Source organism: Rhodofomes roseus, assembly GCF_022264815.1.
Source record: "Rhodofomes roseus strain CIRM-BRFM 1785 chromosome Unknown C8Q71scaffold_12, whole genome shotgun sequence".
Taxonomy (NCBI): Eukaryota; Fungi; Basidiomycota; class Agaricomycetes; order Polyporales; family Fomitopsidaceae; genus Rhodofomes; species Rhodofomes roseus.
The window spans coordinates 241924-259942 of NW_025952968.1; the positions used below are offsets into that span (position 1 = coordinate 241924).

Below are 18019 nucleotides of genomic sequence, written 5' to 3' on the forward strand. Positions count from 1 at the left end.
AGTCGCAAACATAACGCGCCGAATGTGAGTACTACATAGTGCTCTCGTGGCATAAACTCCAGAGAATTTGAAGGCTGGAAACCATGCCACACTGCACCTGATGATAAATGTCACTCCCTCATTACAATGCCACCCAATCCACACGACTCATCAAACCAATAATCCAAAGTATTTTCAACAAGCTTACACAGTTCATTCAATTCTATTGCTAACGACCTACGCAGCCACAACTCGTTGCATCCACAGAACCTACCAAATCGAGTATCCCATCAATCGCACTAAGGTTAGGGTTAGGACCCCCAAAGGACAAAAAGAAAGGCCCGCCCAGCCCGAGGGCCGAAGCGGAACAGGAAAATATTGAGACGATGCATGAGCCGAAGCCCATACAAACCGCGAGGCCCCCCTGAGGACATGGTCGCCGTGCTATGAGAGACCCCCACGGCCAACGCTCCCGAGACGTGAAGGGGACCGTTCCATCAAGGTAAGTATGAGGTGTTCAGATGGCTGGCGGGGGTTTATGTATCCGGGAGCGTGTGCGCACGGACCAGCATGTTCAGGGCAGGCTGGATCGTCCTCAAGGAGTCGGAAGCCTGTTGGGTACGGAGCAGTGACACTACTTTTTAGTATACTGTTACGACATATTATATTATACATTGCATGCCACTTTTGCACTTCATCCAGTCGCGATTGTAATCGACTCAGGTCTTCATACGAGCTTAAGAACAGAAAGAGTGGATGCTTCAATATCATTCTCTGAGCTGGCGATCTCTACAGCGTCCATATGGGCAATGCGGAAAGCGATGAACAACGAAATATTATCGGTAGGTAGCTACGAAGATTGCTGCAACAACACAAATGAAAGGACAGATACTACAATATGGACATCACAGCCGCTACCGCCTATGCATGCATGCTACACGCGCACACTCAGCCCGCAACATATTGATACAATAAGCAAGCAAGAACCTGGCCACCGCGGTGCAGTCTTGCCGACAAACAGCCTCCCTCCCCACTAATATCACCGTCTCTCTCGTCTACTCCGATGCCGCTCGGAGCGGGATGAGCTCAGGCTGCCGATCATGTTCGCAGGGATGGTCCCCCGCTCCAAGGCAGCAGCGATCATCTCGGCGGGCAGGTCGATATGGACGCCCTCCGAGTATGCATACGCGTCCAGAGGCGAGTACGCGGGCGGTGGACGATCTGGAATGACAGAATTCCGTGACGAGCCAGCCACTGACGAGCTAGAGAATGCCAGGGCCTGCAGACGGATATCGCGCTGGGGGTCCGGGGTGGGGGGCTCGGGGCCAAGCGGTGAGTCGGGCGGCGGGTGGACGTGGATCGCGAGCTCTGAACCTGTGGTCGACGAGCGGGAGCCCGTGCGCGGATGAGTGAGGCTGAACGGCTGGGGACGAGGGACGTTGAATTGGTTCGCACCTGCTCGCGAGGGCGACCGCGACGTCGGCGAGGTGTCGGACCCGGACGACCACTCGCCTTCGCCTTCGCCTTCGGCGGCGCCAGACTCGGGGTTCGCACTTCGTGTCGGGGAGGGAGGTAAGTTAGCGTTAGGAGGCTCGTGGAAGGGCAGGTCAGTGGGCGATATGTACCTCCGCGATGTCGAGGCAGCACCCTCGGCACCAGTATCGATCTCTTCTTCGATCGGCGTGATGGGCGGTGGAGGTGTCTCTGGAGGAGTGGGAGAAGCTATTGGGCTAGTCCGTAGCGATGAAGACCCGACAGGTGTGGCAATGCCAAGCGTACTCCTTGGTCGACGAGAACGGTGCGAGCGTCGCGAACGCGAAGAGCCAGGAGGCGGACTTTGAGGCGACACAAAGCCACTCTGTATGGGCATAATATCACCACCAGCAGCCAGGAGTAGACTTCCGCGCTCGCTGCCGTAGGGAGGCGGCGGTGCCAGCGTCCCGACACTAGGCGCCAAGCCCCACTTCTTCACGTTCGCCTCGATGAAGACGAAGCCGGATTGTCCCAGGTTTACGTGTACGCTGCATGGGCCATCTGCGCCAACAGTGGGGAACAGATTCCAGTTGTTGAGGCCCATATACGCGTCCTCCATCTTGCGGCCGTTCTTTGTGAAGAATACCGTACCCGTGCGAGGTCGGTACCCAACTCCGAGGACGTCACCCTCCTTGAGTGGCATGCCGCATGACTGAGCAGTGAATGGGTAGTTGTGAGACTTGTCGCCGTTAGAATGGTAAGCCACGGAGTAGCGGCATAAGCCGGGGAGCCGGAACCATGGGTACGGCTTGGTCGCGAGACCCACGGCAACGTTCGTCGTCTCAGGGAGGTCGAACATCTTGACCTCCCAGTAATATACCTCGTTGAGCTTCGGCAATGGCAGATTGGACTGCACCGAAGTGGCAGAGGAGGGGTCTGGGAGGAACGTGATCTCCGTGCGCGCGTGCACCAGCATGGAGTTGAATGCCTCGAAGTCCGGCTCGAACGACCACGCCGACACACCCTTCTCCTGGATAGATAGGAACTGCGACAAGGTGATATCGGTGGGAAGTGAGTTTGGCGCATACTGAAGCTGGTAATCTATGAAGTTCATAGCTGTAAATGATGTAATTCGACGATCAAGAGACGATCGTAACATACCCTTGGCACGCGCATATGCTCTGCGCTCGCCCTCAGATACAGTCTCCAGCCAGCGAGACTCCACGCCCTCGAAGCCGCCCTCTCCTTCGATAAGGTCTTCGCGGCTCATGTCGATGGGGCCATCGCTGTCGCGCAGCATGATGCCGCGCTTGCGGCGGAGGAGGATAATGCATACCAGGAATATGAGGAGGAGGAAGAGGAAAGTAGAGAGCACGATAAGAAGGGGGAGCAGGACGTAGAAAGCATCATGGTTGCCACCGCCTGGCGGGGGCTGGTCGTCGTCGGGCATGTCGTACGCGGGTGCGGTGTTGACAGCGGCCGTAAGCATATCGCGCAGGGAGCCGTAACCGGCGGCAAGAGCGTCGGCAGCGTCGTCCCGGCGGTGGTGGGCAATGCGCTCGACGCTGCCCATGGGAGAGTGAAGGAGAAAGCAAGGTCGTTAGTGAAAGCAGCGCTAGCACTGGTCGAGATGAGAAGCGAGGCGGGGCAGTCTGAACGGAGATGATGATGAGCAGTGCTGTGGAACTCCCTGGGACAGCGGGAGACCCTGGGAGACCGAAGCCCGGCTCGGGCACGCGCCGCGCCGGCCCTGCCGGATGCCGAGGAGACTCCGGAGGCACGCGGACGGTGCTTAGTCAGCGCGGGGCAGCGCTCGTGCCCCGCAACGAGGCTCTAAAGTGAGTGCGCTCTCGCAGCCACTGCCAGTCCGGTATTCAGCTCGTCTGCATGGCAAAGTCATGAACTCCCTCTCGCCCAACTCATCCCCCAAGGTCAGGCGCAAGGGCTCCTCCCGCCGCCCCCGTGCGGGCTCCTTTCTCCCGCCCTTCACCCCCGAGACCCACGACACTGCCCTCTATGCCATCAGGACGTACCTCAAGGGGCGGACGTCTTACGACTCGTTTCCCGTCAGTTTCCGTCTCATCGTCCTTGACTCCAAGCTGGAGGTCAGGAAAGCACTGTCGTGTCTCCTGTCCAACGGTATGTCCTCGTACCAGTGGCCAAGAATGCGTCTGCTAAATCGCGACTCAACCCTCAGGCGTAGTCTCTGCACCGCTATGGAACAGCGAGAAGTCGTGCTTCGCCGGCATGTTTACCGTCTCAGACATCATCCACCTAATACAATACTACTATCAATTCTCCTCCTACGACTCTGCAGAGCAGGACGTGGAAACCTTCCGTCTGGAGTCACTAAGAGGTGAGGCTTCTTTTACGTCCGCTTCCTATTGTGGAACAAGACCGTTGATCATTGCCCCAGACATCGAGAAAAAGCTTGGGGTAGCACCACCTCCCCTTCTCCGTGAAAGCCCTGGTTCCTCGCTGTACGATGCAGCGAAGCTCCTCATCCAGACTCACGCGCGCCGTGTACCGCTCCTAGATCACGACACCGAGACAAAACATGAAGTCATTGTGTCAATACTGACGCAGTATCGTCTCCTGAAGTTCATCTCCATCAACGTCTGTGTTTCTTTGTGTAATCACAACGGGGCAGACCGGTAACCCCTGCTCTATAGTGTCCGATTCACATCCAGCAACTACATCTCCCCCTACGGAAGCTGAATATCGGGACGTATGTCACTGACTCATCACAACCCGATGACGACGCACCAGAGGACTATAACCGCTTTCATCCCATCGCCACCGCCACCATGTCAACGCTCGTCTTCGATGTCGTGCACATGTTCTCTGAACGAGGCATTTCTGCCGTGCCCATCATCGACGAAGACGGTATTGTTGTCAACCTTTATGAGACGGTCGATGTCATTGTAAGCGTTGAGCTAGACTGATGGTTGCCGCATCGCTCATTCATTGTGGTGTTGCATGTAGGCCCTTGTCCGCAATGGTCAATACCAGTCCCTAGACTTGACAATAGCGGAAGCCTTGAACCTTCGCCAACCCGATTTCCCCGGAGTCGTGATTTGCACAGCAAGCGACTCATTGGGTACGCTCATGCAACTGATCAAGAAGCGGAGGGTACACCGGCTGGTGGTCGTAGAGGGCGAAGTACGTCGTCCTCACTCTCACACTTACGCTCGTGACTCACCGTGCAATCTGCTTCACAGGAGGAGGAAAGGCGAGGCGGCAAGAAAGGCCGGCTTCTCGGAATCATCACTCTGAGTGATGTTCTGCGATACATCATCGGCGAGCCAGCCATCGGGGAGACCCCCGAGTTCGCGTCTTCTCGGGTATCTGTCGCTGAGAGGCGGCCGTCACAAGAGGGTGGCAGGCCCCTATCAGTCGCGTCAGTAAACCCGCCGCTCCCAGAGGAGCAACCGCAGCCATCGCCGACGGAGCCCACGCCTTCTGCGGTCGAGGAGACCCCGGCTCCCGAGCCTATAGAGGAGCAACCTGCAGCAGAAGCAGCCGCGGAGGCATCTGACGGGCCCGATGCGGCCCCACCTGAGGCTGAAGAACCGGCGGAGAGTTGACGGTGAATTCGGAGACGCATACTATAGAGTGTATGATTGTGTAGCCCTATGAACGTCTAGTGCACTGGCGGAATGTACGGACTAATATACCTTCGTGTATTGTCCGATGTCGTGGGTCGCTCGAGACGGGCATTCGCGGAGGCCAGTATCCTTGAAAAGGATTGGGACAGTGACAAGAAATACCCTTCAGGTTGTCTGCAGTCGTCTGTCTCTCGGAGATGACTGGGGTGTCCAGGTCTTGTTCGGAACGGGCCCGACGCGATCTTGATGATCGGCGGTATGGGCGTCTGGGGGCGCTCGGGCGCTTCCGAGTAACGCGAGCTGAGACATGCACTCACAGGCCTCCTCCGCCTCCGCCTCCTCCGCCGCCCAACACCCCTCCTCGCACTCTCCCCGCACTGCATCACCGCCATGACGGCCATCCAGGCCATCTACGTCCGCGGCTGGGAGGAGCGGCCAGAGCCCAAGGCCCACGTCGTGTACCGCATCGAGATCCAGGCCTCCGTCCGCTCCTGGCACATGTGGCGGCGCTACTCCGAGTTCGCAGACCTCCACACCGAGCTCACAAAGTCGACCGGTGCGCCCCCGCCCGCAGAGATCCCGCCCAAGCACCCCTTCTCGCTCTTCCGCACCCAGAACGCCGGCCAGCTCGAGGAGCGCCGCGCAGGCCTCGAGCACTACCTCCGCGCGATCCTCAGCGTGAAGGACGACCGCTGGCGCGAGTCTTTTGCCTTCCGCGACTTCCTCGGCGTGCCGGTGGGCAAGCAGGGTAGCGGCGACGGCGCACCCGCGCAGTTCACGTCTTCGTCATGGCTTGACGAGCATACGGACCTTCAGGCGCGCGTGCGCGACGTCCGCGCGGACATCAACCGGCGCGATGCGCTCGCGGACCGAGGCGACGTTTCCGCCTCGCACCAGTCGAACGTGCAGGCGAAGAAGAAACTTGCAGGCATCCTCACCCGGGTCGGTGTCCTTGACGATGGACTGCGTGCGCTGGGCATGAGCGGCATGAGCGAGGGCGAGCTGCAGCGGCGCTCGGACATGGTCGCACGGTTGCGGGACGACTGTGAGAAGCTTGCGAAGATGGTCACTGTCGCGCGGATGACCTCGCGTGGGCTGGGGTCGTCGGCGGAGCGCAACCCGGTAGCGTCCTCGGATCGTGCGGCACTGCTGGAAATGCCAAACTCATCCACACCCTCGTCTTCGTCTGGCTTCAACAGACCAGTACGAGTATTCGGCGCAGCCGCGAAGCCACAAGAGACGGAAGAGACACGGCCGCTGGATGATCACGGGGTGCTCCAACTGCAGCAAACACAAATGGATCACCAGGACCAACAGCTTTCTACGCTGACCACTATCCTACAACGACAGCGACAGCTCGGCCTAGCCATCCATAGCGAAATCTCACAGCAGAATGAACTGCTCGACGATCTCACCAATGAGGTCGACCGCGTTGGTGGGAAGCTTACTTCTGCGAAGAAGCAAATGAATAGGCTGGGATAATGCGGCGATATCTATTGGACAATGCTTGCTGTAGTTTATGACATGTAGATTCCACTCTACCAGGTTCCCGTGCATGAATGGTCATAAGGATAGTGTGTGTGCGCTACATTACTGGACATTAGGATAGCGTCTATTCCAAGCCTACACATGTCGTGGGTCCTCTTCGCGCATGGCGAGGAATTTGCCAATACCCTGTTGCATATGTCAATACTTCACGAACCTCAGCAGATCTAAGTTCATGGTTGGCGCACCTCGAAGCAACCGATCATAATACCACATGCAGGCGCAATCTTGACTACCCGGGGGAGAATGCCAGCGTATAGCGCAGTAATACCCTCATTCCGAATGATATCCACCATCAACGGGAACGTCGCGGTTTTGCCTGAGTGCATTTGCATCGACACCGCCTGTCTCCTCGTCTTGAGCACGTCAAACGGAGACGTCAGCAGTGCCGCCGTCGTCCCGCTGATCGCACCACTCGCGAAGGCGACTTGCGGTCCTGCGTAACCCTCGCGTGCAAACGCAGACTTGTACGTCTCGTAGCCCGCCCAATACAGTCCGCTGAATGGCACGTCCCTCCATAGCGTCGGCCCGAGCCCCCGATATAGGTAATTGATACCGTGGGCACGCGTGAGGGCATGCACGGACGTAAGGACAGACCGGAGGGTATGTGGGTTGTCGGGGGATAGTGGTGTCGACTGGAGGTTGGTGCGGACGAGTTCGAGGGGAGACATGAAGGAGGAGACGGCTGTTCGAGCGAGCATCCCAGAGAAGAGGGGCACAGCGGGAGCGGGAAGTAATGGTGGGAGTGTGACGTTGAGAAGGTGGTCATATGTGAGCATGTAGGCTGTTGAGGACGGGACGCCAATGACTCTGCAGCGATTACGAAGAAGTCAAGACACGTTTTCACTACCTGGCGAGCAACATGCTCACAGTGTCGTCCCTGCACCCTTCCACAGCCCAGTGACGCCCTCCGCACGGATGACGTGCCGTATAGCGTCCAAAAAACCAGTGACTCGCTCTTGCCGGAGGATACCATGATCCCATACGCATACAACCTCCCCTTCTAATGCTGGAGCTAGCGAGGACATCCGCCGTACGCAGGACACTTGTTTTGTTGCGGGCTGGCAGCACATACCTGGCGGAGGTGTCGGGAACAGAGCTTGTGGTGACGCGCGTGGTTGTGTCTGCAGCCGCGTCTTCACCACATCGAACGGGGTCACTGAAGCGGGCTGGTCAGCCAGGCAGGCGAGGAGCGGGCCATGGAGCACTCACTCGTAAGGGCGGTAAGCGTCGCGCCAGTCGCGGCAGCGGTGAGCTTTGCTTGAAACGGGTCCATGGCGGGTGTTTTGAGCAGTTGACCGGTACCGAATCGACCGTCGAGGGAAGAAGACGCAGCTAGAGGAAAGCGTACGAGAGACGGGACGCTCTGAGTCTATATAGTGGCTGGATGAAGGTGGAAGCCGTGCCGGTCGGTCAGCGTCACAACCCGCGTTTGCCTTTCCATCTCCGCTTATCAGATAAGTCCCACTTCGGGCAGCCCCATCAATCTCCATCTAATCTTATCTCACGCACGTCGCACGCACGCCGAAGTGGTGAACTGAGGCACTCAGGCCAGGGCCTGCCTAATCTCAGGCAGGGTCGCACTGAACAACGCATGTGGTTTCGAAGCATAGATACACGGTTATTAGACAGCTGTTGCCCCATACTAGAGATTGTACTGTAATAATATTGCGAAGGCACAGCCCGTGAGATGAGAGGATGGATGTGGAGGGATATCTAGCGTAGCAAAGGACACAAGACACGGGGATGATGCTGGAATACAGTGAAGGAGCGTGTAGATGAGAGGAGCCGGTAATAACGCAGTAGCAGACACAGTGGCACGAAAACAGACAATGAACGGACGACCGAAGAGAGGCATGTTAGTGCATAGGAGACTATTCAGTCGGCTGAGCAGCGAAATGGAATACAGGAGACAGTTATGCTTTTGATGCGGGTATATGCAGATTGATCGCTGGTGAAGAGATACATAGTGAGCGGAGCACAACGCCAATGAGCTCGGAGACATTACCTCTAAACCACGTCAAAGCATCCGATGTCGAAGGCGCCTCAAAATACAGTATGGCCTTGTTGTCCACTAGGCGCAGGGCTGTATCAAATACTTCGTTTAGGGAGCGTCTAATTCGTATGAGCCGAGAGGACGCACCATTGCCGTGTACAATGCTTGCTGGCTGCGGCAACGTCTGCATGCGTAATACCGCCCACAGATCCACATGAGCGTTAGGGTCCTGCCCGTCGGTCGGATCTCGGCACAAGACCAATAGATCGTTGCAAAGGATGCCAACCAGTGACCGCGGAGTCAGCTCCGGGGACAGACACTCAACCTGCACGTCTGCCGAGTCACCATGAGAATCAATGATCTCAAAGGATACGGTGGCTTTCCGGACGACCCGGGTGAGCTGCAGGCGACCGTCCATTATGAGACGCCTATGCGGCAGGTGAGCCCAGCTAGCATGCAGGAGAACATGAACACGACGCACCGGTGAGGCTGCACAAGAGGGCTGGGGAACTTCCCCCGAATCCGTGCCTGCCACAGCACGAGTCTTCGTCGTGACTCTGACTCTCGCTTCCCCTCGTTCATACCCGTAGCCAGAGACGATATCGCCTCATATGCACGCTCCAAAGGATTATCCAAGTAATCGTACATCGGTGGGCTGCTCTTGACGAGATCATCCAGCTACACTGATCGTCAGCCACGGTCACGACATACGGCACCCGAAACCACTCACAAGCAAACGGTACCGAGGAATGCGTTGCACAGGTAGGAGTAGATAACCCTCCAAGTTTAGTTGTGAGTGGCGAGGATTCATACGGCAGCGCTTGAGGTATGCCTTAATCCGCTTCCTTTGTCCAGATGACAAAGACGCTGACGGAGCAGGTACATTGTCACCCACAACTCCGGGAGTGGCAGCAGTCATCGTTGTCAGACCAAGGGCAACGAGCTGTGCACTGCTGGAAGACGGCGACAGTGTCTTCTCACCAGATCCCCCAGGCTTATCCGTTGTCCACATTCTGATCCTTTGCACGGAGTTGTCGAAGTTGCTATACGGAACGATCAACTACATTGATCACAAGGTGCACCAAGATTCACTCACTTGATGTAAGTCGAGTACATCTTCATGAACGCCGCATGGGACGTGAAGACCTGAGCGACCTTCGTAGCGACGTCCAAAGAGAGGTAACCATCGGCATCATTCAGGACCAAATCCTCCGACGGGATGAGCAAGGGAGCCGCCACACGCTCAAGCGCAGGCAAGAAGCTGTCCTTGTGGAAGACATACAAGGCCTCCAAGCCACCGAACACGATCTTGCGCTCCTGAGCAGGCACAAGAGTCTCCTGCTTCTGGCTCACGCCACTCAGGACGTTCACCTGGACAGCAGCAGGCGCAATATAGATGTCGACAAGCTCCTGAAGACCCTTGACGTACGTCCGCTCCGTCCTGTACAACCTTGGTCAGTGACTGGGGTGAGCACAATATACAACGACACTCACTCTACAATTTCGCGGATGATCCTCGAGCGCTTCGCCCTGTTGTCCTTGTATTTCCGCTCTTCACCGGAACCGCTACTATCCGTGGTGGCCACACTGTTCGTCTGCGTCGTATACCCACTGCGAAGGCCAATGCGCGAATCGACGGAACGCAGGCCGGCAGAGGAGCCAGGTCTAGAAGAAAGCATAGACGGAGTCGACGTCATCGAGGGGATCGAGCCTTCCGACGTCACTCTACCATTCTCCACTATAGTCGGCCTCCTCGAGCGCATGCCGCTGGGTGGGTCAGGCGGTATGGGAGGCAGTGGTACTTGCGACAAGCTCAAGTCTTGCATATCCCTGAGGTATGCCATGACCGACCGCAGAGCACGCATACGTGCCTCCCGTTGCCGCTCCTCCTCGCGTCGCTGCAGCTGCTCCATTGTGTCCTTCGATATGGATGCCGGACTCTGCGCAGATCGAGACGCCTCCTCGAACTCATCCTCGACCCCGTCAGCAACGGTAACACCATTGACGAAGTTGGATGCAGCTGGGATCGGGATGGGCGACATGTCAATTGGCAAGAAACTACGACGCTTCGAAGCCCGCGGAGTGGGCGTCGCCGCCAGGAGACTGGAAGAAGAGGTAGAATTCGACAGAGTGGCCGGAATCCTCAACGCATCGATCGGCGGCTTCTGAGGCGGAGGCGGAGGCACATCGTCCTCGTCTTCTTCCTGGGTGATAGAAGGCAGCGACTCCTCCGGGGGTATAGGCGGGAGCGCATGGTTGTTACTACCGAGCAGAGCGCCTGTAGTCGAGATTCGCACATTAATTTGCGGAATCGACCCAGGGTTCGTGGAAGCAGCTCTGGTCAGTGCAGGACGCATGGTTGGCGTCCCTTGCCGACTCAGAGAAGGAGGCAGTCGAGGCGACGGCTCTGGCCGCATCTTCCCCATCGACATCTTTTTCAGGAATCCCCATCGACGGGACTTCTCCTCCTTGGGCGGCGGTGAAGGCAGATCAGCGAGCGCGCGGCTGTCCGGCTCAGGCTGGGGGGCGTCGGGATGCTTGCTGGGCAAGGTAGCTCGCCTGGGCATGGGCGGCAGTGCAGGAACCTCGTCTTCCTCCGGTGTGTTGTCCCAGAAACTGTTATCCATCGTTATCCTCGTTCGTGGGGAGTTAGGCGAAGTCGAGCCCGACGCTACACCCAGGCTGGCAAATCGCTTAGGGACCACCTGGGAGTCACGCGGCATGGAAGCAGCGTTCAATAGGTTGGAGCTAGAAGCGGACGTTACGTATTCCGAGAGTGCACCGCGCTGTGGGGACGACGACGCCGACTTCGAGGCAAGGTTCGAGCGGTTCCGTCGCAACTCACCGGCGCTCTTCATCTTCCGCAACTCCCCAGCGCCCTCCTCGTCCTGGCGCCCTTTCGACGAGGGCGGCCGCGACGATCCGCCAGATGCCATCGTGGAACGACTCACAGCCCGGTTCTTCTCGTAGTACGAACGATTGGGTGTCGTGCGAGTGCGGGAAAGAGTTGGTGAGGGCATGTCTGTGGCGGCCGGTACTGGCTCAGTGACCGAGCGTGCCAGATGGGGAGCACGTGCGGCGGTGATAGTGTCTTCATCTTCCTGACCTGCTTGAAGTTGATTGTCACCATCATGCCAGGGCATGTCCGAGGTCTCGTCTGGTTCCGTCCCCGTGTACGTGCTCGCGAGGCTGGCTGACTTGAGTGAGAACATAGGCGTGGCGGGTGGATAGAGAGGAGTCATCGGCTGCCTCGCCAACAGTGGTTCCATGAGCGCTTTCCATGGTCCTTGGAAAGGATTGTCGTCGACAAGCAGTGTCTCGAGTGATGGTAACAGACATAGCCAGCTTGGAAGAGCATGTAGCTTGTTTCTCCGGAAGCTGAGCGTGTGAAGTTTGTCAAGCGCACTCAAGGATTCTGGCAGGGTGCCGATACCCGTCGAATCAACAATAAGGACCCGAAGAGACGTAAGCCTAGAGAGGAACTCGGGCAGAGCGCGGATAGGATTCGAAGCAATGTTCAGCTCCTCGAGATTGTAGCAAGCTGCCAGTGCAGGAGGCAGCGCGACGAGGAAGTTGGCAGAGATGTCCAGAGCGAGCAATGTGTTAGCAATGGGAGGCAGAGTGTTGTTCAGGAACGACGGAACGCTGTTTGGCGTGCTAGATGAGCCGATCAACAAGTGCGTTGTGCCTAAGCGTGGTCATGCGTGTCAGGCTTCCCCACCGTTAGTATTGAGACGACTGGACGTACCTGGCTTCACCAGTAGCTTCACTATCGGTGTATCGTCCCCTCGTACTATGATACCACGGCCCTCCTCAGCAATGACCATAGCACTGGTGGGTTCCTCCTCTTCGGCTTCGTCGTCCTCGTCTAACAACGGATCATCATCGGTCGTTTCGCCCTCGCTACCCAGACCCGCTTCATCCCGCTCATCCACCGCCTGCCAGCCCATGTCAAAGCTAGGCGTTGCACGCAGCGCGCGGAAGCCGGATTCCGACGGAGGATCAGTCCTATTGTTTCCAACCGAAGAAGAGCGCGATCTAATACTGTTCGCGTACAAATCTGACCACCGACTCCCTTCAAACGGCGGCCTGCCCGGCATCGAGGAAGACGTCCCAGCGTCGCGCGCGAGAAGTTGCACCACGTCGTCCGAGGTAATGCCCGAGACGCTCAGCTCGCCCTCACTACCGACGACATGAACGTGTCCAAAGTCGCCGGAGCGCGCCGAACTCGTGTACGCGGAAGAACGCGTAGATGCCGAGGAGGAGGCTGCGGACGAGAGCGCTGGAGTCGAGGTGCCGTGTTGCCAACGCGGCGGGCGAAAGGGGTATGGGTCAGGGAACTGCGAAGGGTCTGGTAGTGACGTGGGCAAGGAAGGCGAACGCGCCGACTGAGAAAAGCTGGGGTCTGAGGTCATAGCATCGTCCTCAGATGCCGAGCGGTCGAGAGATTTTTGCAATGGGGAGTACGAGGGCAAAGGTGCAGGCCGCATGACGGACGGCGAGTCTACGATGTAGGCACTGGAAGGAGACACACCAGTTGCCGGGAGACCGTCCTCATTCGAGTCGTGCTTGGGGATTGCGAGAACGTTCAAAAGAGCGGGGATGCGTGCGTCGTCGGACATTGTAGACTTGGCAGGCGGAAATGGGGAAGGCAGTTCGTGTGCGTCGAACGAGTCCCGATCTGATCGCGAGAGGAGGGAGGTGGTATCAGCGCCAGCATAAACGACAGCGGAACGTGGGGGTCAGAGAACGAGGAATGAGCGTGCGGAATGTGCAGGGACGGCGAGGAGAGCGGAGAGATCAGCCAGGAGGATCAGCATATGAGAGCGTGCGCGCGCTGCCATAGACAGCATCAACGGAGACAAATAAACAGAGTGCCACACGCCCGCAGCGCTGGCAGCTCATGCGCATGCTTCACCTTGTCCGCTGGCGACGAGGAGAAGAGGCTCACCTTCGATGTGCTCCATGGCTGCTCCCCTCTGTGCGTCGCCGTCCCAAAAGCCAAGTACTGGGCTGTCGCTCCGGTCAAGAGGGCTTGCAGAGTGGGCATTCTGATCGCGGGACGACATGAAACTTGCAGCTGGTCCGCGTCAACCAGGCACGTAGTCGGACGGAATGGACGTCGTAGGGCAGTACAGATGCAACCCAGCAGCAGCGAGGCCGTGTTTACGGAGAGCGTCGAGCAGTTGGTCCAGGAAATATTCTCTGCCCCAGACTGCTGCGCGCTTGTGTGCCGAGCATCAACTCGCCAGGCCAGCGCCATGCTCACGTGGAGTCCAGCCGTATGTAAAATGACATGCGATGGTTTTATGTTCTACCGTTTCTCTCGATCGCCTTGTGGCCCCTTTCTGCACGCCCTCGTAGCTCTCCAGGTCTCCCCACTAGCTGTCTTGCAGCCTGCAGGCCTCAGTGCGTGGCGAAACAGCTCCGCATCGGGTGATGGCACGGCGAATGATAGGATTGAAACAACTTTCATTATTAGCAGGCGCGGAAAGCGATGAAGTCTCGCTGTAGCACGCTGCGCGAAACAGCCAAGTGTGGACGCTATACCGTTACGCATCCCGTCATCAGATGTGCTTGGTCGCGACGACAGGGGTGTCGCCCGTCCCAAGATTATTTTTCACCGGCCACATGTAAGCAAGTGGATCAATTCGTCATGTCTCTATAAGTGCGCACCTAATATCCGCATTGAACGCCACATGTCGATGCTCAGGACTTCCAGCCACCGCCACCGCCACCAGGCGTAAAACATCCTTCTGTGGCCACCCACCATATGGGGCAACCTCCAATTTGCTCACAGACGTCAGGGGGCAGGCATTCAATATTCAATCAGCAACGTTAACTCTGGTTGTCTGTGTCGAACGCAACTCGTCTGCTGCTGCACATAGGCCGTCGTGACAGCGAGTGAGACCGTCGCGTCGGGCGACGCAGAGACGAGAGCGTCCCACGCCCATGGAGCGCGTTCATTATGTCGGAGGCCAAATCTGCTCCACCCGCAAAACCGCGAGCGTTTGTCGAGCCAAGAGAGCCCTCGATCAATTTTCTCAGTGCGTCGGTGTCGCTCCCCACTTAGCGCTAGTACCCTCGTCCAGACACAATTGCATAAAGAAGACATATCCACGGTCATTGAGGGACCCGTCACACTGACTGGCATCTGTGATTATAGCAAAATGTACGACGTAATGCAAATACCGAACCCTCTCGGAAGCGTGGTCTGTGTCCGCATTGTGAAACTTTAACTCAAATTTAACTGGAGGACTTCGCGAAGTCGCTGGCATGTGAGGCGCGGTACCGAAAGCGCACGCCCTTGTAATACCGACCTGTGCATCTGTCCAGGATGCCAGCTTCGAGTTGATATGATGGCCGGCCGGAGCTGCGTACAGTAAACGTTATACGTACTGCGCACGTACATCAAACCGTCGACAGACACTAGAAGTAGCACACTAACACTGACAGTTTGAAATCCGGCGATATATGCGGCGGGAAAATACACTCCAAATCAGCGAGCCATCCTCATTACAACAATAGATAGATCCGTATGTACATACTATACTCTTACAGCCAACAACTCGGTATAGAGTGAGTTATCAGCTTCGCCGCGACATCGCGGAGCCCTGGACATGAACAGCACAGCGTCGTAACACGGCATTACATCTGCAAGTGGCCAGGGCGTCAGTCCAGCATAACGACCTTGTTCCCAGGAAGAGCACGTACCAGCCACGACCAGAAGCGCTCTACCCAGTTCCTCGGTGGGGGCTCGTCGTACCTATCATTCCAACGTCAGCACGCCACGCGACGGTGATAGGAAGATGGAAGGACGCACGTCTCCGCCTCGATCTCCTTAAGGCCCGAGACGAAATCCATGTCGGCCGCAGCCACGAGCGGGACTTTGGTCCGGTACTTCGCGCCGAGGTAGAGGATGGGGAAGAGCGCGAAGGGGAGGTAGTTAGTGACGAACGTCGCGGTGTTCCATGAGCCCTTCAGGAACACGCCCCATCCGCTGAACTGTGTATCATGCAACGCGTCAATGTCCATGTCGGTATCGGAGGTATCGTGTGAGGGTACGTACCAAGCAGACAACGAAGCACGCAACAAGACCGTACCACGCCGCATACGGTTGGAGGCGCGACGCGTACGGCAGGTCAGCACGGCTGAATCCCTGGAGCTTGAAGCCCTTGTAGAAGCGGATGTAGGTGACACAAATACCGAACCAGGTCATCAGGCCGGCGATAGCTAGGTAAGGCGAAGACTCCGCGTCAATGACGGTACCTTTCGAATTGAATCACGAGTCTCGACTCACATGTCACTGTTCAGACAGGTACAATCAGTACCAAGCAAGTCCGATAAACCACAGCAAAGACTTACTGTTTGCGAACCAGGTAAACACGTTTCCTGAACCACTGTTGATGCCCATGTAGGCAAGCGTCGCGAAGAGCGCACACGTAATCAGAGACACGTAGGGAAGACCGTTCTTGGTGGCCAGGGTGAAGACCTTGGGCGCGTTGCCGACCATGGCAAGACCGTCTGTCAAACGATCAAATCAGTCAAGGTATCACAAGCGAAAGAAACTCAGTACGCACACAAGGCACGCGAGCTGGTGTACAAGTCACTCGACGCAGCCGAGCAGGCGGAGGTGAGCAGCGCAGCGTTGATAACGGACGGAAGGCCCTTGATGCCAGCAGTCTTGATAGCGATAACAAAGGGCGACTTTGCGGCCGTTGATGACTTGAGGTTGAGGTCGATATTGTTGGAAGGCACGAGTAGGCCGATGATGATGACACCGCCGATGTAGAAAAGAAGGATACGGACATAGACCCGGCGGATTGCCTTGGGAAGGTTGCGGCGTGGGTTCTTGGCCTCACCTGCAGCGATCTGTGCCAGCGGGCAATCAGCGTGCCATTCGCCCTGGACAACTGAGCATGTTCACTTACAGCGACGATCTCGGTGCCGATGAAGGAGAAGGCAGCCTGGGTCATGACCGCCCACCATGCAAGGAAGCGTCCCGTGTTACCCTCGATGCCGTTGTATTGCACGAAGGGACCGGGGTTTTTCCAGTACCGGAAACCGATACGGTCGTGGTTCGGCCCGCCTCCGAGGTCGAGGACGATACCAAGGATGATAAGGCCGACAATGGTGACGACCTTGATCGACGCGAAGATGAACTCCGCCTCGCCATAGACACCAGCACCGAACATGTTGATGGCAATGACGACGACGAGGAATATGGAGATCCACGCCGCCTGGTTGATCGTGTCGTTCCAAAAGCCGATGAGCACAGCGGCCGCACTGAGCTCGGCCGGGAGAATGATTGTCCAGTTGTACCCTGATGAGACGGGGTAGGCGTCTTCAGTAGACACATGAAGAAGACAACTTACAGTAGTTCCATCCCATAGTAAACGAAAAGGCGGGGTCGACAAAACGCTCAGCCAGCCTGATGTGACCACCAGGCAAAGGAAGGTATGCAATCATTTCACCGAGGGAAATCTGCACGAGTATGGGTGAGCGCCGTGTGTAGCAGAAGAGCCCACAGACACCTACCATGACGCTGTAGCATATTGTGCCAACGACCGCGTAACCAAGCAGCAGACCAATTGGGCCGCCATTCTTGAGCGAGGTGGCAGTTCCCAAAAAGAGACCAGTACCAATGACACCGCCAATACTGCGTGGGCGTCAGTGAGGGGAAGAGACACGCGTATGTTGGTTTTGGCTGCCTACCTAATCATGGCGATGTGACGGTTCTTGAGCTGACGCTTCAGCCTGGCCTCTGGGGGGACGTCGGCATCGAGGACGGCCTCAGAGTCGTAGACGTCGGCGCGGACGCTTTCGCCCTTGCTCTGGGTGAGCTTCTCATCGTACTCTCCGTCGGACATGGTGTCGGGTGGATGGGGAGGATGCAGGAGTGAGAATGGGTACTGCGCCCCCGCCAGCCTTATGAGGCCCGCGCGGGTGGAGAGCAGGCGCCGATCGAGGCTGGATCGAGGAACCTGCGAAAATGATCACGCGCATTTGATCGGCCAGCCTGATTGCCTAGCCGCCGGCGCGCTGCACTGCCGCTTTGGGCCACAGCTGTGCCCGCTTGTGCCCGTCGCCTGCTTGGCTCTCGTTAGGCACTAGTTGCGCTCAGGCGTTCAGTAGCACCCCGCGCAGCGTCGCGGCAGCCCGCCCTTACCACGCTGCGAGGTACGCACACTTATCTCGCTTAGAACGCGCTCCTTTATCGCAGCGTCGCAACGCGGAAGCATGGCGTACAGTGGCTCGCCAAGGCGGTGCAGTGCCTGCCTGTCGCCCCACCTTACCCAGAATAGGCAGCAGATTGCAGGCGCACACCGCGTGGAGAATCCCGTCCCGAACTGCCCACGCTAGCGACTTCCGCCCCCCGCCGATCGATCGGCTCTGGGTGCATCCTCGCCTACTTCAC

General features: G+C 57.5%; 6 protein-coding genes across 6 annotated transcripts; 2 read left to right on the plus strand and 4 right to left on the minus strand.

The window, feature by feature from the left end:
• Positions 1–1018: 1018 nt before the first annotated feature.
• Positions 1019–2902, minus strand: C8Q71DRAFT_709809 (SPRY-domain-containing protein; the record flags this gene model as incomplete). The annotated part of the gene is made up of 2 exons (XM_047920706.1): positions 1019–2553; positions 2614–2902. The coding sequence occupies 2 exons, from the start codon at positions 2900–2902 to the stop codon at positions 1019–1021; spliced, it is 1824 nt and encodes a 607-aa protein (XP_047777987.1).
• Positions 2903–3301: 399 nt separating this feature from the next.
• On the plus strand, positions 3302–5384 carry C8Q71DRAFT_762762 (CBS-domain-containing protein). Its single transcript, XM_047923945.1, has 6 exons — positions 3302–3591; positions 3650–3808; positions 3869–4068; positions 4125–4376; positions 4438–4614; positions 4674–5384. The coding sequence occupies exons 1-6, from the start codon at positions 3351–3353 to the stop codon at positions 5037–5039; spliced, it is 1395 nt and encodes a 464-aa protein (XP_047777988.1). The 5' UTR covers positions 3302–3350; the 3' UTR covers positions 5040–5384.
• On the plus strand, positions 5255–6612 carry C8Q71DRAFT_87887 (syntaxin). Its single transcript, XM_047928448.1, has one exon. It carries the CDS (start codon positions 5451–5453, stop codon positions 6540–6542), a length of 1092 nt encoding a protein of 363 aa, XP_047777989.1. The 5' UTR covers positions 5255–5450; the 3' UTR covers positions 6543–6612.
• A 71-nt stretch (positions 6613–6683) lies between these two features.
• On the minus strand, positions 6684–7881 carry C8Q71DRAFT_797197 (mitochondrial carrier; the record flags this gene model as incomplete). Its single annotated transcript, XM_047925729.1, has 4 exons — positions 6684–6734; positions 6794–7415; positions 7476–7764; positions 7818–7881. The coding sequence occupies 4 exons, from the start codon at positions 7879–7881 to the stop codon at positions 6684–6686; spliced, it is 1026 nt and encodes a 341-aa protein (XP_047777990.1).
• Positions 7882–8183: 302 nt separating this feature from the next.
• C8Q71DRAFT_762768 (uncharacterized protein) lies at positions 8184–13476 on the minus strand. Its single transcript, XM_047923946.1, has 8 exons — positions 12350–13476; positions 10096–12289; positions 9698–10042; positions 9332–9644; positions 9083–9279; positions 8749–9029; positions 8614–8691; positions 8184–8556 (listed from the first exon to the last, which is right to left on the minus strand). The coding sequence occupies exons 1-8, from the start codon at positions 13221–13223 to the stop codon at positions 8522–8524; spliced, it is 4317 nt and encodes a 1438-aa protein (XP_047777991.1). The 5' UTR covers positions 13224–13476; the 3' UTR covers positions 8184–8521.
• A 1283-nt stretch (positions 13477–14759) lies between these two features.
• On the minus strand, positions 14760–17609 carry C8Q71DRAFT_762774 (amino acid permease). The gene is made up of 11 exons (XM_047923947.1): positions 17317–17609; positions 17140–17260; positions 16977–17085; positions 16533–16924; positions 16182–16473; positions 15967–16125; positions 15902–15907; positions 15671–15834; positions 15425–15606; positions 15316–15367; positions 14760–15255 (listed from the first exon to the last, which is right to left on the minus strand). The coding sequence occupies exons 1-11, from the start codon at positions 17469–17471 to the stop codon at positions 15250–15252; spliced, it is 1638 nt and encodes a 545-aa protein (XP_047777992.1). The 5' UTR covers positions 17472–17609; the 3' UTR covers positions 14760–15249.
• Positions 17610–18019: the final 410 nt, after the last annotated feature.

Coding starts and splice junctions, on each gene's coding strand:
- C8Q71DRAFT_762774 (XM_047923947.1), bottom strand. CDS start 17,471: ATGTCCGACGGAGAGTACGATGAGAAGCTCACCCAGAGCAAGGGCGAA. Junction 16,474..16,532: donor TCGGCACCGAGATCGTCGCT/GTAAGTGAACAT, acceptor CCGCTGGCACAG/ATCGCTGCAGGTGAGGCCAA. Junction 15,607..15,670: donor CGTGCTTCGTTGTCTGCTTG/GTACGTACCCTC, acceptor CATGATACACAG/TTCAGCGGATGGGGCGTGTT.
- C8Q71DRAFT_87887 (XM_047928448.1), top strand. CDS start 5,451: ATGACGGCCATCCAGGCCATCTACGTCCGCGGCTGGGAGGAGCGGCCA.
- C8Q71DRAFT_762768 (XM_047923946.1), bottom strand. CDS start 13,223: ATGTCCGACGACGCACGCATCCCCGCTCTTTTGAACGTTCTCGCAATC. Junction 12,290..12,349: donor GAAGCTACTGGTGAAGCCAG/GTACGTCCAGTC, acceptor GACCACGCTTAG/GCACAACGCACTTGTTGATC. Junction 9,280..9,331: donor TTCCTCGGTACCGTTTGCTT/GTGAGTGGTTTC, acceptor CGATCAGTGTAG/CTGGATGATCTCGTCAAGAG.
- C8Q71DRAFT_762762 (XM_047923945.1), top strand. CDS start 3,351: ATGAACTCCCTCTCGCCCAACTCATCCCCCAAGGTCAGGCGCAAGGGC. Junction 3,809..3,868: donor CCGTCTGGAGTCACTAAGAG/GTGAGGCTTCTT, acceptor TCATTGCCCCAG/ACATCGAGAAAAAGCTTGGG. Junction 4,615..4,673: donor TGGTGGTCGTAGAGGGCGAA/GTACGTCGTCCT, acceptor TCTGCTTCACAG/GAGGAGGAAAGGCGAGGCGG.